Source organism: Arachis ipaensis, chromosome B10 (assembly GCF_059453495.1).
Source record: "Arachis ipaensis isolate K30076 ecotype BB chromosome B10, ASM5945349v1, whole genome shotgun sequence".
NCBI lineage: Eukaryota > Viridiplantae > Streptophyta > Magnoliopsida > Fabales > Fabaceae > Arachis > Arachis ipaensis.
This window is the reverse complement of record NC_142435.1, coordinates 147,639,320-147,657,035: the sequence shown is the minus strand read 5'-3', so window position 1 is coordinate 147,657,035 and position 17,716 is coordinate 147,639,320. Positions and strand designations below refer to the sequence as shown.

The 17,716-nt window shown below is 35.3% G+C and overlaps 3 protein-coding genes across 4 annotated transcripts; 2 read left to right on the top strand and 1 right to left on the bottom strand.

Annotated features, from left to right (window-relative positions):
* Positions 1–1,482: 1,482 nt before the first annotated feature.
* BIOF (biotin F) lies at positions 1,483–6,270 on the bottom strand. The gene is made up of 11 exons (XM_016324101.3): positions 5,898–6,270; positions 5,646–5,788; positions 5,413–5,520; positions 4,572–4,810; positions 4,419–4,460; positions 3,943–4,030; positions 3,685–3,818; positions 3,471–3,559; positions 2,524–2,674; positions 2,379–2,447; positions 1,483–1,826 (listed from the first exon to the last, which is right to left on the bottom strand). Exons 1-11 carry the CDS (start codon positions 6,184–6,186, stop codon positions 1,700–1,702), a joined length of 1,479 nt encoding a protein of 492 aa, XP_016179587.1. The 5' UTR covers positions 6,187–6,270; the 3' UTR covers positions 1,483–1,699.
* Positions 6,271–6,621: 351 nt separating this feature from the next.
* Positions 6,622–9,539, top strand: MED31 (SOH1 family protein). Of its 2 annotated transcripts, XM_088486014.1 has the most exons (7): positions 6,662–6,870; positions 7,282–7,316; positions 7,415–7,475; positions 7,735–7,832; positions 8,240–8,336; positions 8,616–8,694; positions 9,141–9,539. In XM_088486014.1, the coding sequence occupies exons 3-7, from the start codon at positions 7,426–7,428 to the stop codon at positions 9,432–9,434; spliced, it is 618 nt and encodes a 205-aa protein (XP_088342140.1). In that variant the 5' UTR covers positions 6,662–6,870; positions 7,282–7,316; positions 7,415–7,425; the 3' UTR covers positions 9,435–9,539. The 2 variants fall into 2 exon arrangements, with proteins under 2 accessions (XP_088342141.1, XP_088342140.1); XM_088486015.1 differs by lacking the exon at positions 7,282–7,316 and having other exon boundaries at positions 6,622–6,870.
* A 3,820-nt stretch (positions 9,540–13,359) lies between these two features.
* Positions 13,360–17,455, top strand: LOC107622213 (GPI transamidase component family protein / Gaa1-like family protein). Its single transcript, XM_088486024.1, has 6 exons — positions 13,360–13,608; positions 13,710–13,801; positions 13,991–14,090; positions 14,897–15,725; positions 15,820–15,953; positions 16,505–17,455. The coding sequence occupies exons 1-6, from the start codon at positions 13,511–13,513 to the stop codon at positions 17,349–17,351; spliced, it is 2,100 nt and encodes a 699-aa protein (XP_088342150.1). The 5' UTR covers positions 13,360–13,510; the 3' UTR covers positions 17,352–17,455.
* Positions 17,456–17,716: the final 261 nt, after the last annotated feature.

Genomic DNA, 17,716 nt, shown 5'->3' with positions numbered 1-17,716 from the left:
TATCATTATTACATAATACACAAACATTATCATCTTGATTGACAATTCCAAGACGGCCCAGTCTTTCTTTCGTATTCACCCTGTCTATCAGAAACAAACCAGACAAACAACTCAACTCTTGGGGGACAACACCTTTTCAAATAGTCTTAGTGAAGTTGTAGCTTGTTACATCATCCGGTAGTGTTTCCGCCTGCAGCACCTACACAAAGGAGTTACTTGCCTGTCAAACCTCCAAACGACTCTATCTTCTCTGTCTAGAGATAGTTTCATCGGCCTCAAAGCGTCATGTAATTGATTCACAAGCTCCAACTCTCATTGGAATAGTTCACGCCTCCATTGAAAGTTTCAAATCCATTTCAGAAACCACAAGCCCCTATGACAGATACTTATTAAAAGGTTAATTATTCTGGAGTTTTTTTATAAATTATAATTTTTCTATATTTTATTTTCATTATTCTTTTAGTGTTTTTTTATTTTAGAATTTAATTTCAATAAATTGATTTGTAAAAAGTTTTTTAATTATCCAATTAAATTCATATGTTTAAATAATTTTTTAAATAATAATTTATTATTGATTATTCGTGTAAAATTCATTATTTTATTTATGTAGATCGTCTTTGTCTTCACTCTATTAGTCAATATCAGCATCAATGTTAATACTTAGTCCATCGCTGGCAATAAATTGTTCTATACATAAAGTAAGATTCGAACTCCCAATACGTAAGCGAACGAGTGAATTAACCACTCAATCAATTCAAATTATTGCCGAATTAAAGGATACCGTGGGAAAAATAAAAAAGAAAAAAAAATAGTCAAACAAAAACCAAATATATGACGACTATCAGCTTCTGACGACAAAAATAAATAAATGAAAAAGAATCCTCTCACACCTTTAATTTATTCTTCCTCAATACCTTAGCAGTTAGCACCCCAAAATGTAAATGAATTGCTGAAGCCTGAAGTCATTCTTTGATGAAAGGATCTAACTTAAAGACATGTTCCAAAAGACAACACTGGCGTTGGGACGAACTAATGTCCAAATCTTTTATACTATGATGTTGAATCTTTGAAGGAGAATCATTTGTTATCATAAGTACAAGCTTTGGGATTTGATACATTGTACATTGTGTCATGCCCATTCGATTTCGATGACAACTTTTTATTCTTTATTTTTTATTTTTCCATTGGCTTTGATGATCTAGTTGATGAAGGCATTGTGTGCATGCAGGACAAGAAAAGAGAACGAAAAAATTGGAGTGAGAAGATGGAAGGTTATAAACCAATAGGAAAAGTATAGGTAACCAACAAGATTTTTGAACAATGTGTAAACAATGTGAATTAATAGGGTTAAAAGAGTAAATTTAATTAGTAGCATTAAATAAGGGTGTAGTGTATTTTCATTTGATTGGTGGTTGTTCATGTTATTCAAAATTTGGAATATTGGTGGTTGATTTTACAAGAATAGAGTCAAACAATGACATATTTGTTGCAAAAAAATAAAATAAAATCATACTTGATTGTTTGTTAACTGTAAAGAAAAATATACTTACTATTCAAGTAAATAAATCATTATATAAAATACATATATTAGACCCCGTGAGGCACTGGAGTAAGTACTTATACTTACACTAATGCAGGAACTGATTAATGGTTTTACTTATTTGAGGAATAGTGGCAGTGATGGAGTTGAATTCAATAACTACAATCTTGCATAACTATTGCAGTTGTATATGCGGGTTTCTTGGAAATCAATGCAGCGAGAGAGTGCAGCTGCAAGGTTTTCCAAATCTTCTCTTGTATGCACAGCGCTCAGAGCTACCCTTAGCCTAAATAATAGAGATTTGGACAGCATCCAATTAGTTATGTTTTAACTATGAGCAAGTTTTGAATCAAACAAAAATGAAGCATTCTGGAAAATTTTGGTGTCGACAAAGAAGACCTGAAAGAACAAAGTCTCTCACAGCACCAAAAGTCCAGAGGTTATATACGTTTGATAAAATAGTCCATCCGTAAAGGTAGCGATAATGGAGACGCGTTCATGATTGGACCATCTTGTCAAACGTTCACAATTGAAGAGAGCCGTGGGAGACTTTCATTTTTCAGAGGTCTTTTTGGGTTTTAGTGGTTTAGTCTTTATAAATCAAATATTTTGTTTGGAGATTTGTGTGTTAAATAATATAACTAAAATCAATGAACAAATATTCATGAGATTTGAGAAATCAATTCAGTTTTCCTTCTCTTTTCTCTTTTTTAACAACTCCAAATTCTAAACCAAACCAATTATAATAATTTGTAACTCCAAAGGTGTTAAAAATAAATAATTAACTTGCGACTCCAAACACAAATTGTAGTTGAGATAAATAGTGAGGATATCAAACCTGCATGAGTTAGGAGGCACAGTTGGTGGTCTGATAGCAGTGACATGGAATCCAGATTGCAACAAATACCTGCTCCACAATTATTGAAAATGCTTAGCTTATTGAACAGACAGTGAGCAGTGGGCACCGACATAAAAAACCTTACCGGCTTGCTTGTAGTGCTTTGTCTTCGCTTCCTACAATTAGCGATATAATGGGACTTGTAACTGGGATTCCTGTCAGCAAATGAAAGTCTTTCACCCTGTTCCATATAGCCTTTCGACGCCATGCCTCATGTTTTGCAACCACAACTGCAGCTGGTAAATTGCATGTTGATTTCAAGGAATTAATAGTCATTACAAGGCAATGTTAGCTAAACATGAGCAAAAGAAATGATAATGCTTAAATTTAATCTTTGGATGAATATTTGGAAAGAGGTGTACGGCAATTATCACTTTAAAAATTGTGGGTATGCCAAGCAGTTCTTCCGTTGCATCAGAATAAAATTGCAAACCCTATGACACTCTTGTATTTCCAATATCAACAACCATTTTCTTTCCTCTCAAATTAAAATTGATCTGCAGTTCAGCAATATTGTGAATGCAGAAGAATCATTCAAATAGAATCACTCTGCAGAAGTATATGATAATTATCCCGTGATACTTGAAGGATTATAAATGTTTCAATTTAGTCTTGACTCTTGAATAATTCGTCGTTTTTACCTTCGTAATATTAATTTGCCGACAAATCGACTCATTGGGTGGATTTGTTAAGTTGAACCAAACAATCTTCTAATAACCAAACAATTTGTTCACAAACTAATTTTTTTGCGAGGGTGAGAATAATGGTTTACTCTTCTAGAGATATATAAAAGCACTGTTCAGAACATGAAGAACTTCAACAGCTTTCTTTCAAAGTTAAGATTGGACTTAGCTTTTGCTGATAGAGATGAGCCATTACAATGACAATAGTTAAAAGTGAGAATGATAGATAACAAATCTATCATAAGAGCACACCGGATATCAACATGTAATTGGAAATAGTAACTAACAGGTAATAACAAATGTATTACGTGCTTGAGTATATCAATCCATGTAAGAGATAGGAGCTCACCATGTGCAGCAGCTGCAACAGGAACTGGTGTAGCAGTTGAAAATATAAAAGAACGACCTCGTGATTGTATTAGCAGTTTCCACCTTTTACTATAAGAAGTCATAGAGTAGCACTAGTCATTCATGAACTATTCATGAAATGTAATTCTGTATACGGTGTGGATGAACCCCAAAAGAAAATGGATCAACCTTTAAAAGGGCAACGGTATAAATACCTGCATGCTATAAATCCTCCATGACAACCTGCAGCTTTACTTAGAGTACCAACGCATATGTCCACATCCTTTTCACAGCCGAATTCCTCAGCAACGCCACCGCCATTTTTGCCACAAACAAATGTTCCATGAGCCTGAATATACACAGAAATTGGAGTTTTAATAGCTTGTAGTTGTGCTAGACTATGTACCCGATAGAAGCCATCTTCTTTTTGGCCTAGACATTTGCTAAAACTGAAACAGATTAAGAGGTCTTACATCATCAATGACTAACAAAAATCCATGCTTCTTGCGAAGGTCTGCAAGCTCCACTACTGGTGCGTAGTCACCATCCATGCTGAACAAGCTGCAAAGAATTGGATGAGCCATCAATGACATGGAAATCTTATTTCGACAGAAGTACTGGCGTGCGTTAAAAATAAGACTGAGCTACGTAATAGACCAGGTTGAACTGTGGACTGGCCATTGCTTTGTTTCAAATATTTGAATTCAACTATAGTTTATTTACAGTTCAGCCCATTCAATCTCAAACAAATTTGGATCACAAGGGTATACAATTAAATCCCCTAACTTCACCTATTTACCGTCCTTGTTTAAGAAGGTATATGAACATCAGTAACAAATATTGTTAGGCTATAAGAAAGAAATATTTATGTATAAACAACAGCAATTTTAAACCATGACCATTTATTTCTACAGTTCCCTTTTGCAAGTAACAGGGCAAAATGACTAACCTGTCAGTTACAACAACTTTTCTTCTCATTCTACAATGTGTTCTGTTAAAATCATAGAAGTCAGAACAAAGTCAAGATATTGATAACCCACACCTGAAGGGAAAAAGAGAATCCACTTAAGACTATGTAAACTACAGGAAAAGTAAAACATACAAGAGCATATTGAGGTGGGACATATCACAATGCCTATATATGAACACCTTTACACTTTTTTGCCGCTGAGCAAGATGAAGACCATCAATTATTGATGCATGGTTTAGTGCATCGGAAAAGACGGCAATCTTTTCATCCTCGGCAGTCACATTTTTTCCAGCTAAGAGAGAACCAATACTTCCTATTGTTGTCATCAAGGCCATATTGGCAGCAAACCCTGTGGGACAAAGAAGGCAATCCTATAGCATGGAGGTTAAACCAAAAATGGGTTAGCAGTTGACTTATTGTCCAGACTTAAGAATTGGCCAACCTCATAATATGTTCCTTATTATCACAATGTGCATAGATAATATACAAGTAACTTCCCTAGTATTAACGTGTAGGAAATAATGGTTAGATTCAAACATGACCATTGATGGCATATTCGTAGTTAATTGAAATTGCGACAAACCAAAAGTTAAATAATTTTATTTCAACTTTAGGAGGCATATGCTTAGTATTGCTTCCCTGAAAATAGATTAATTGCCAGTCTTGGTAGTGGCACTAACACAATCTATGTATTCAACTTATTTATTATTTACTACATCAATTAAATATATGACTTCAAGCAACGTCTTTCTCCGTAGCCTTCACTAAAGAGGAGTGATTCTCAATGTTGAACAAAATAAATAAACAAATTTTGCATCAAATTCTGCTGAGCATTATTATTTTCTTCCCAGTATTCAATGACTTCTAAGTTTCATCATAACTATCAGTTAAATAATCTTAAATTGGGCAACAAGGCAGAGCTAAGTAATAAGCAAAACATATTCAAAAGGAATCCTTGCGAGACAGTCCTAACCTCTTTCTTCTTCATATCTGCCAAGCTTGACTCAAGCAGCCTATGATAATTGGTATATCCACAAATAAGGGCAGAACCCCTTGGTCCCATTCCATGTTCTTGTGCTGCCTGATTTAGATCAAAGATCACTACGGCAATGAGCTTTGAAGAAAGAAAAGTGACGACACAAAAACCTATACACTAAAGTTCCGAAAGATAAAAGATACAAGATCCTTCTAAATTCAAAATGACACCTTTGCGGCAGCCCTTCCAATAGCCGGATGGGAACTCAAACCAAGATAGTCATTTCCAGAAAACAAAATTAACTTTTTAAACTTCTCATTGTATACCCCAAATCCATCATCACCAGCAGCTGTGTTATAACCAATCTCATCACCTAAAACCAAAAAACAATTGAAATCTCAGGGACTAAATTGAGACTTACGTGTAAGTTCAGGGACCAGAGTATTATCTCGTCAAAAGAGTAAAAACATTTTGAAGGGTACCAGAACTTGGAGTGTCATGCATCCATCTGAGGAACGTGGCTTCTCCAATCTCCACCTCCACAGAGGCCCTGTCCCATTGCTGCATTTCATCGAACACCTCGAATGCACCTCTGTCTTCCCTAAACTTTGGAGGGTCTGGCACGTTTTGAAGCACAGCTTCAAAGGGAATCATTCGGTGATTCCCCTTCCGTAGGCAAATGGGTCTTAGAGATCGAAGGACGTTGAGGGAGTCGAGGGTTGCAAGTGCCTCTTCAACCCAGTTGTCCCACCATGCACTTGGAGTAGCCATTGCCTCACAATTCGTGTTTGTGTTTGCTACGTTTGTTTCTTACTTTCTTTGAATTAATGAGCAGTGCAGTTAAGTGTTTGCTATGCTTGGTTTGCTTAGGCTGAATCATCATAACTACCATAAGTAAAATTACTATGTTACCCTTTACTATAAACTAAATTAACGACAAAAAGAATAAATAGGTGTGTGACTTTTTGTACCGCACACATTTAAATCGTTTAAGATTAACCAATTTAGGTTGGTCGAGTGATCAGTTTACTTGTTCGCTTAAATAAGTGTCAGTGACCCATTGATTAGCGACCCTTGAATAAAATTTCGATTTGTGACAAATTAATCCTTAACCTATCGAACAAAAAAAACTAAAAAATTTCGTAGAAAACAAAAAAATCTTTAAAATTTGGAAAATACATATACGCCCTTGGCTTTTTTGAAAGAGTCAAAGTTAATTATCAATTCAAACCCTAAACAGGCCCTTCACTCATCACTCTCTCTCTCTGTTCTTCTGTTCCCGGAGACGCTACTACTGCAACCACCGTTCGCCGTGCCGCCTCCGTCACCGTCGCGCCGTTCGTCCGAGTCTTCGTGCGTTAGCTGGTTGCCTCCACATCTTGTTTGCTGCTCTATCTCATCGTCGCCGCCCTTCTCACTCGTCTGCCGTCGCCTTTCATTGTTGCTCCGTCGCAGGTAGCTCTCTCTCTCTCTCTCTCTCTCTCTCTCTCTCTCTTTGTGTATTCTAGCCTGAGTTTTGCAGTGTTCATTCTTGATGCAGGTTTTTTACTTTTTTTTTTTTTCTCTCTAATTTCCATGAGTAATTGTTTTTGTTTTAGAAATTTTCAATTGCTTGATCTTTGCAAGGACGAATGTGAAAATTGAGCTTTGGTGTTGCTGCTTGTTGTTTTGCTCTTGTTGTATAAATTTTAGAGTTTACAATTCTGATTCACAAATTGAAAGTGTTAAAATTGAATATCAGTGTATACCAAACACAAGAATCTTTCATTCCCAGACATATTCTATTCCTGGGAATAGAATTTCTGGAATTGAAAATTCAATATGCCTACTAAATGGATAGTAACCGTTATTTATGAATGATCTTAGGAAAGGAATCTTTTCCTAACAACAATGATTCAAAGGTGAGCCAGATCATATAGTAACAAGCAGTTCCATTTTTGTAATTAATATTTCCAATTTGTTCATTCCCTTTGAAGCCCTGTTTCATTTGTTCTTGTAGTTGAGTGTTTCATGGCCTCCAAAACAGAAAGTGGGAACTCAGGTGGTACTGATCAATCAGCGTAAGAAAAATTTCCTCTCTGTTTTCATTTCTTTGCATGTGACCTTTAAGGGGTTTTTCTTAATAGATGTGTCAAGGGATTGTGTGACATTGCTTCATTAAAGTATTCTATATTTGTTCTTTGTTTTGTGTTGTGCTTTTATCATAAGGTGTTCTTCTCTTCATCTTCCATGAAATTTCTCTTTTATTTATTTATTTTGCATAAAAGGGGGCAATTATGGGTTGGGTGGGATGGCTAATGGTTGTTGCATTTTATTCAGGCCAAAGAGTACATACAAAGATCCAGATGATGGACGGCAACGATTTTTGCTTGAGTTGGAATTTGTTCAATGCCTTGCTAACCCCACCTATATTCACTGTATGATTTTCGTTTGACTTTTTATGATTTGAGAGTATGAATTACTTTGATAATCTGTTAGATTTCATGTATTTCAAATGGTTTGATTGGAAACTGGGAATAAATTCTGGAAAAAGGATATTGCAAGTAATTGGCATGCTTTATCATCTTTTAAGCGGGTTTCTTGATAATATCTGTCTTGGCATAAACTTTAGGACATTGGCTTTTATAATGGGGGATTTCTTTGACAAATTTGGGATTGGGTAGCTTGCACAACAGATGTTTTTAGTAATTTCTTTCTTTTGTAGTAATGATATTGCTGTTTCTAAATAAATAAATAAATAAAGCATGCTTGGCATTTGCTTGTTTGTGTTAGCCACCTATGTAATGTTGTTTAGTCTTATTCTTATATCTACTATTTTTAACAGATTTAGCTCAAAATCGGTATTTTGAGGATGAAGCTTTCATTGGATACTTAAAGTATCTTCAATATTGGCAGCGCCCTGAGTATATTAAATTTATTATGTAAGTATTATTATCAAAGCATCCTGCTGAAACTAGAACAGAGGAATTATGTAATACAATTTCACTAAAAAGCAATTATTTCAATCAGGGAAAAAGAACTGAGAATTTTAATCTCCGAATGCATAATATCAATTTTCAATGTCAAGGCAAAGAACTTGAATTGGTTCTAGCATCCATTAATATGTGTTTTGCCATCTGCTTATTTTGCATGTCTGTTCAAAACCTTGAATCAAAGCTAGGTTGTTTTCCTGATGGTTACTCTCTTTCTACAAATGTTAGGTATCCTCATTGCCTCTATTTTCTTGAGCTTCTACAGAATGCAAATTTTCGCAATGCAATGGCACACCCTAACAATAAGGTAAAGAAGCAACATTTTTATATTCTACCTTTCTATTTAATCATGCATTCGCCTATATTACACCATTACCATGTATTCCTTTTATAGATCACATTAATGTTGCTAAGACAGCTAAGATAATTTGAGTGCATATAATAAAATGAGACGAAAATTGGGGTGTCCTTTTTGGCAATCAACCTGACTCTATCCGTCTTTTTCTGGGGTATTTAATTTGTATCTCTTTTGTTGGTAGTGTGATCATGAGATGATAGGTAATTTGGTATTGACGATGATAGGTTTTATTCTCACTGCTATATTTATGGTACGTCTCTAATAGACGATTAGTGTAGGTGGTTTACTATGAACTACCAAGAACCAAGCCAAATGATTTGCATTGCAAGAATTGATGTATTCGAAATAAATAATGCTTTTTTCAAATTCTGTAATCTGTTTGTATCGTGTTTTAGGAGCTGGCACATAGACAACAATTCTACTTCTGGAAGAACTACAGGAACAATCGGCTAAAGCACATTTTGCCTAGATCACTTCCTGAACCTACTGCCACAACTGCGCCTCCTGCAGCTTCAACTCCGGCTCAGCCACCTGTGACTGCATTGCCACCAGTACCTGCCACAAATGTTGCAGTGACAGGTTCATCTTCTCAAGCCCCTTCTCCAATGCCATATGGTATGCCCCCTGGATCTGGTCTTGCAAAAAATGACATGAGGAATCCTTCAATGGATAGAAGGAAGCGGAAGTGATTTTTTAGGGCATGTAATTCGATTTTAAAAAGTATAGGGAGTATTCATATTGAAGTGGTTACAATGATAGATCAAAGTTCTTATGCAACCGAGTTATTTTTATTACTTTTGTATTGCTTTTTTTAAAATTCAGTTAGGATAAACAAAATTTTGCTTTTGAAATCCAGCCAAAAATTGTAGACTAAATTATAGAGGATTATAGAGTTTAAGTGTAGCTAGATAGCTCGATAAACCATATGATATGAACTGTTTTTTGAAAAATACGAAAAGAAAAGTATATAACAATAGAGAGTTCAGTAATAAATTAACAGTATATGCAATTAAGGCAAATAATAATAAGGTCATAGTATTAATAGTACTCAAACATTAAGCAAGTCTAATGATCATTGTAAAAGAGAATTATTGAGAAAATGAACATAGACATCAAGACCGAAAAAAAAAAAAAAGAACAGAGATGATTCAAATAGATGATTCAATCCATCCTTGCAGAAAAGGATATAATGATGCCTTTGAAATGAGAATGGTAACATTGTAAGTTGCACACCGGTGTTTGTTTCACTTCTTGCGTATGTTTGGAGTCTGTTGCTCAAAGCTGAAATCTTAAAAAGTGTGTAGATTTTAATGATTTGCTAAAATAATAGGTATGGATTAATAGTTGATATCGCCATTGACGATTATATTAAGAGCTTATTTGGAAACCATTTAATATGAAAAAAGAATTCTATTTTCTTTAAAAAAATAATTTATTTTTTGAAATTTAATCCCATGATTTGGAATTACTATAATAGATTAAAGAGTGTGAGAATTGATTTAGAAATCAGACCCTTTTAGTCTAATTTAGGAGTCTGTTTTACGAACGAAAAATTCTCAAATAAATTTAAATTATTTATTTTTAGTTGTTCCAAAACAAAAAAAAAAATTCAACTCTAAAATGAATTCTAATTTCTAACATTTCAAATAAGCTCTAATTATTCCAAATGTAAATATATAGTCAAAGTTTAATTTCATAATAGAACTATTCCTCTTGGTTACAAATGCATAGTAAAGTTTAGTTTAAATTTAAATGTCATAAAACTGAATTTGGATCCTCTAAATTTTATATTTTTCCTTTAGAGAGTAAAGTGAGATCTCTTATCATTGAATATTTTCTCTCTCATATTTTCTCTTGGTCCCTTTGGAGCGTACTAGCTAGGGCTCCCGATCGACGGTCAGTATGTGAGCAAATGCCTCACAGACTTTAAGCGACATATTGAGGGTAGCCACCCAGTGTGTGCATGGTTGGAGGGGTTGTTGGGTGTTTTGCCTCTTGCGAATTGTATCGACAAGTTCACAGTGAAGTGCACTTGGATGCAAGAGACATTTAGTGAGCTTCCGCAGGGGACAGACGATGAGACGGTTAAGAGGTATGTCTGGACATATATCATGATGCTCTTATCGACACAGCTGTTCGGTGATAAGTTTGGTACATGACTTCACAATCGTTGGCTACCCTACGTCGCCAAGCTAGAGGACATAGGTCAGTATAGTTGGGGGTCTGCTGCTCTGTCATGGTTATACTGGTGCATGTGTCGTGTGGCGAATAGAAATGTCGTCAAGTTAGCTAGTCCTTTGCAGCTCCTGCAATCGTGGATCTTCTGGAGGTTCCCTAGTTTCCAGCCGGATGGATTTGATGTCTTTCATTGGCCATTTGGCGTCGAAGTACTTGCTTTCGGGTTATGCATCATGTTTTTAATAATTTATCAGTTTACTTCCTTGTTGATTAAATGTTTTAGTTTTCAGATGATCAGGTTATCAGCTGACGTTGAGCGACAAGGGGCCTCGAGTCGCACATTGGAGGTTTAGGATAGATTTACTATAGCCAAACTCCTTTTACTTGCCATAGTACTTGCGATGATCGGATTCCAACACTTTGTGTTCAACCCACGGCGGATGCTATAAGTCTTAACGCTTAACACGACCTCCTCTTTATCTTGAAATTGCTGACCAACTTGAAATTCAGACACAGCTCCTGTATTCTGTCTATCTCTGGCCTCGAAACCAACAGGTACTTTCGGATCCCCCTGCTGTGTCATGGCATCCAATTCCAAAGTTGAAAAATGTGGGAGGTACTGATGAGTTCCTGAACTAGATGTTCCTCTACCCACAACTGGAGTGGTCCTTGCTATATCATCGTCACTATCATCAGCTATCGTAGCGGACTCCACATCATCATCATCATCATCATGCAGTGCATCCTCAAACTCATTTGATATTCCCCCTCTCTAAAAATCGGGACCGTAATAAAAATACCAGGTGTCGCAATCGCAACCTCCCCCAAAGGTCCAATCTCACCAATTCCTACGTCACCACTGTGGTTCAGATTAGCTGCAAAGGACGGAGATGCAACTAAAACTGCCTCAGGTACAATCACCGACATAGCTGACGAGGCACCAACAGACATGAAACTAGAGTAGGTTGGACGTCCTGAAGATTGAGGATTCTGGTTTGAACCTCCAGAACTACATACCACATCCACAAGCTTCACCAAACAGCTCCGGAGTCCTCACCTCGGAAAATTGCCGACGATAATGGAACAGAACTTGCAAATCTTCGTCATTGCTTATGACGAATGTATCGTACTTCACGTCATCGTGTAACACGAAAATCGAAATTCTATAGAATAATTTTTCCACCCGTTTCACATCATGCAGCCCTAGTTTTTGGAATATAGTATTCTGAAACTCAGTGAAACTCGTCGAATGTTTGAGGAAAACACTCAACGGGTCCTTATCAGTAAATTTAATTCATGATCGCATTTTCTTTTTAATCGGCCCTCTATAGTGCACCAGAATTAAAAAACTCTCATCACTAATGTGAATCCCATTATAGTGAATATTTCACGTTCAGCTCGTATTTATATATGTTAGGCATATACTAAATCGAATTAACTCTTTTTGATATATATATATATATATATATAGTATAATTCATGGTAAATCGAAGCTAACGGAGTTGATTTACTATTAGCCAGTACCAGGCGTAAATCGAACCTTTTTTATTCGATTTATGTTTAAACTCGAAATAAAGCAATTCGAATGCTTTAGATTCGATTTACTACTAACTAGCTTAATTCGAATTCAATGAATCCTATTTACATATAATTATTGAACAAGACAACCAGAAAACGTTTTTAAATTTGGAGATTCAGGTAATTTTAAAGTTACTTTGGTTTATAGAGGTGAATTACCCTAAACTTTATATTTTTTATTATTTTATTATTGTGTTTTCTTTATTTGTTTATTTATTTATTTATTAAATATAAGTTTAACATTTTAATTTTTAATAATAATAAAATTATAAATCAAAATTTTTTTGGTCTGATTTAGTTTGATTATGAATATAAGAATTAAAATTCTCTTAAAAATAAAAAATTATATTTTTATTGAATTTTAAATTAAAGAATATCTTTATAAAATTTATTATTAAAGTGTTCAAACACACTCTACATACTAAAATTTGGATCATCTAAATTTTAAATTTTTATTTAAAAGAATAAAATATATTTTTTTATTTTTAAATATTTTTTTATTCCACCTATAATATAAAATAAATAGTAAAACATTATACTTTATTCTCTCAAATAAAATCTAAAATTTAGAAAATTAAAATCCAAATCCAAATTCAAGATATTATTAATTTAAAATCAATGACTATTTGTAATCATGAAAGATGAATACGCTGACATATATATCCACACTAAATTAAAACTAAATTTATACTCAAGCAAAATGCACAAAAGTACCATGTCTTTGGAGGATTGGAGGTATTTTTGTCACACGAAAAGCATTTTGCTTGAATACAAGTTTAGTTTCGATGTAATGTAATACATATATCAGTGTTTTAATCTCTTATGGATATAAATAGTAATTTATTCTAATAATTTAATATTGGATTTTTCTTCTCTGTGTGACTGTCTCCCCCCGCCCCCACCCCCTCTAATTCTATTTCCAACCCTGCGTTGCATCCTTCTTCTTCTTTGACATGGAGTGACGATAAGATTGGATTCATCGGAGATCTCGCTGTCGGGAAAAGCAGCCATGGCCGAAGCTAAAACCCATAACAACTCCAACAAGCCCAGACCACGCGTACTCATGTACTTAGCCATCCAAGTCATCACTCACAGCACCATCGTCAGGTAACTTCGCTCTTTCCCTCATTCAATTGTTGTGCCCACTAAACTCTCAAGCTTGATCTGAAATGGGGTTTCAATAAAGTTTCCAACTTTTCTGTTTGCAGTGTTATTTGCTTCATTGCTGGGATTGTTGCTCTTCTGCTCCTCCCTGTTCTTGCCAAGAACACCTACATTTCCGAGAATGCCCTCATGCCAGGTTCTGCAAATTACAGTATAATATATAGTATTAGTTATTAATATATTTGATTATGTGCTTTACTCCCTTCTCCAAATAACTGCCACTACTACTAGCTATTTTTAGTGGGCACTTAACCCTTTCTTTTTTTAATCAAATGATCAAAACTTGTGTGAACTTTTGCTGTGTTACCTATTTTGACTGAAGCAGGTTCCGCAACCAACATGCTATCTACTCATGATGTCGCTGAGGCAAACAAGTTGGTCAAGGACTTAACTGATTTGAAGCTTAGATCCAATGGATCACCCATGTAAGCTAATTTTTCTTCATGTGGCTAGTAGTTAGCGAATTTGTAAATTTTGCATGTTCTGCCAAACTTCACAGTCATTGGCTGTGAAAAATTAGAAAACCGGTGTTCCCACTTGCAAACATGATATATTGAACTGATTTATCTGAGCTAAGTAGATTTGTGATAATGCGGAAAGAAAAAATTGCTAATTTTTGTTTGTGTCAACTTTTTGTTCATAAGCTCTTTCCTGTTCACAGAAATAAGATTTAGATCCAAGTTAGAACTTAGAACATTCTCATCTTCCAATTTTTTCAATGTTATACTACCATTGCAATAGTTATCAAATATATTATGACATCTTTCATTTAGTTACAAATCAAAATTGCTGCAAAGCTGAAATATATTATTGTTATTATACACCATTGCCTATTAATTTACTATTTTATTTATTAAGTGTGTGTTAACAAATTTGAGATTAGTCAAGATAGTAAGTACTTTAACCTCTAAGAGATCTTGAGTTCAACTCTTAAAATAGCAAAAATATATATAAGTTGAAGGATGTATCACTGACTAGTCATTCAACTAAAGACAGTTTTTAAGAGACAGCTCCACGTTGAAGGTATTAAACTCTACTGCATAAGGGATACATCGGTTTGAAACCAATACTTGATGCACCATTCAGGAACATAATTCAGTCACTTTATAAAGATCAAAATTTCACATTGCCCTCCTTCATTGTCATTGGTCATGGTAGTTGATTTAGTTTCACCTGCCCCTCATGCAATTTTGTAAGAAATAAATGAAATGTTTCACTCTGTTATATGCAGTGAAAGCCGAAAACTTATTGCACAATATATGTTAGGCTTGGATGCTGAAGTTACCTATCACAATTTCTATCCTCAGTTGAATCAGTTCCATCCATTACATTTCTTTACCAGTCCTGATTCCAGTATAATCTCAAAAAATATAAGCTGTGCATCAATTGGGATAAACACTGTTGGAATCATTAGAGCACCACGCGGGGATGGCAAGGAAGCTATTGTCTTAGTTACGCCTTACAACCCAAAGAAAGTAGTTTTGGGGGAGGCTTTGTCCTTGGGTGTTGCATACTCAGTGTTCTCATTGCTGTCACGGGTCACTTGGCTGGCAAAGGATATCATATGGCTTGTAGCTGATTCACAATATGGGGAATATTCTTCAGTTTCTGCGTGGCTGAGAGAATATCAGGCTCCACAATTCCATAGGGTTGTAGTTAATAGTGAAACATGTAATGAGAGCAGCACTATTGAGGGGAAGTTATACAGTGGTTTTAGACGTGCTGGAACAATAGCTGCTGCTCTTGTAGTTAAAGTTGCAGAGGACGGTAACCATTTCGACGACAGTCTTAATATTTATGCTGAGGCTTCCAATGGGCAGATGCCAAACCTTGACCTAATCAATATCGTAAACTACCTAGCTGTACATAAACAACATTTGCGGATAAAAGTGAGCAAGATGTGGTCTCTACTTGGCTCTAAGTGGCTCAATACTTTAGGTGTTTTTTTGGAATGCATAGGACAATATGCTAGACGCCTAAATCCTCAGTGGAAATTTGGTATTCCTGCTAATGAATATGTGGAGGGCACTGCTACACTAGCAAGCTCAATGTATTACCAGGTGTTTTATTTTTTCCATTCAAGAGAATGTGTCTATTATCTTTACTCCATGTTACCTGGTAATAAATATTCTTTATATCTGCATTATTCCTTAGGGTTTGGGTGTTCCCACTGGTCCACATGGTGCCTTCCGTGATTATCAAGTTGATGCAATTACCGTGGAAATTTCACCAAAAGTTTCTCCTACTAAAATGAACAGGCATATTGACTTTATTTTCCGTGGTGGAAGGTACGTGTTATTCGCATGCTATGTCGTTGACTCTATATGTAATATTATAGTATTGGAATTGGAATTGGAATAAACAGTTGACCATTATTCTTAATGTTAACTCATTTCATATTCTTAATTATTTGGTGGTCCATCCTTAACTTCCGTTGTGTTTGCCATTTAATATCAACAAATCATTATTATGAATTTCTCAAACTTGTTTTACAAACCATAAAAACTTAAAACTTTAGGTGGTTTCTTTGAAGGCTTAGTTTGGTGTCAATAATTAGAGTGAAATTATGTCTACTGGTACTAAGAAAGTTGAAGATTCTAAATTATTGGATAAAGAATATTCTTGAAATATTTCTCTTGGTGAATTCAATTGGGTGGTGACAAGTTATATTGCATACATTTTGTTTCTTTTGCTGATGAAGGAGGCAAGTCATTTAATAATTTATAAAATATCATCAGCCTTTTGCGTATGTACTTTGTATTAAAACATGTATTTGTCAGAAGATCTTTCTCCTTTTGTTTGAAGAACTGTTTTAGAAAGTGTTTTGTACTTGTTGCAGGTTGATCGAAGGAGTTGTACGTTCCATAAACAACCTTCTGGAGAAGTTTCATCAGTCATTCTTTCTGTACCTCTTGACATCTCCTAGTAAGTTCGTGTCAGTTGGAGTTTACATGATTCCATTTGCATTACTTGGTGCACCCCTTCCAATAGTTGCAGCTTCGCTATATATTTTTTCCAGTAAAACCACTCCCCAAGCCCCAGTTGCCTCCGAAGTAGATTTCAGCCTCGAATCCTGGAAATGGATAAACTCTGCCAAGAAGGTTTTTGTCATTCATCTATGGGGTGTTGCCGTTTCGTTACTTCCATATTTCCTGTGTCGAATTCCCGGTCTCACCCCAACAAATAACTTAACAGTATGGGGTTCGTTTGCAGTTCTTAGCCTTGTAATTTTGTTCTCAATGTTGGGTTATCCAACTTCTGTAGCTGTTCCTTCAGAAGCGGAGAAAAGAGAATGGGCTAACTTAAAGTCAGTAACTTTATCGGCTACTTTCGTCGGTTTGTCTCTCATGTCGGTCATTAACTTTGCCACGGCAGAAATAGGGGCTTTACTTATCGTCCCGTTTTGTTTGATGGCTCGACCATTGATGCTGGATATTCAAGCTAGGAGCATGAGAACTTTGTTATTGGCCACATGCAATCTCGCTTTAGGGTTCATTGCATTTCCTCCTTCTGCATTTTTGTTACTGAAAAGTGCATTTGACTCTTCTGGTGGTTATAATATTAGTGACTATTGGAACTGGATGGAATCACTTTGGGCATGGAATAGTGCTACTTACCTTTACATTGGTATTGTTCACCTCCCATGTTGGGCACTCTGCATTCACATTTTATTTCATCCTTCTTGACATGTATTATAGGTTACTTGAACAAGTAATTAGTGCAAGAAATTTTTGTCTTAATGTTTCTTCTCCAATTAATTTAGCAACATCTCATGTTACTCTGTGGTTTATTTTGGCGTGTTGATGTGGCTTATAGATAGATAGAATTCATATTTTGTGCAACCTAATCACTAATCGGAGGAAGGTGGAAACTCAGGTGCAGTCGATTTCACGTGAAGTTGATATCTGAGAGCCGTTAGATGATTTGACTAATTTGATTAAATTTTTATTTAACAGCTCTCAAATATTAACTTCACATGAAATCGACTTCACCTGAGTTTTCATCTTGGATAATGAAGTTTTAAAACTGCGTAACAGAAATGTTCCGAATA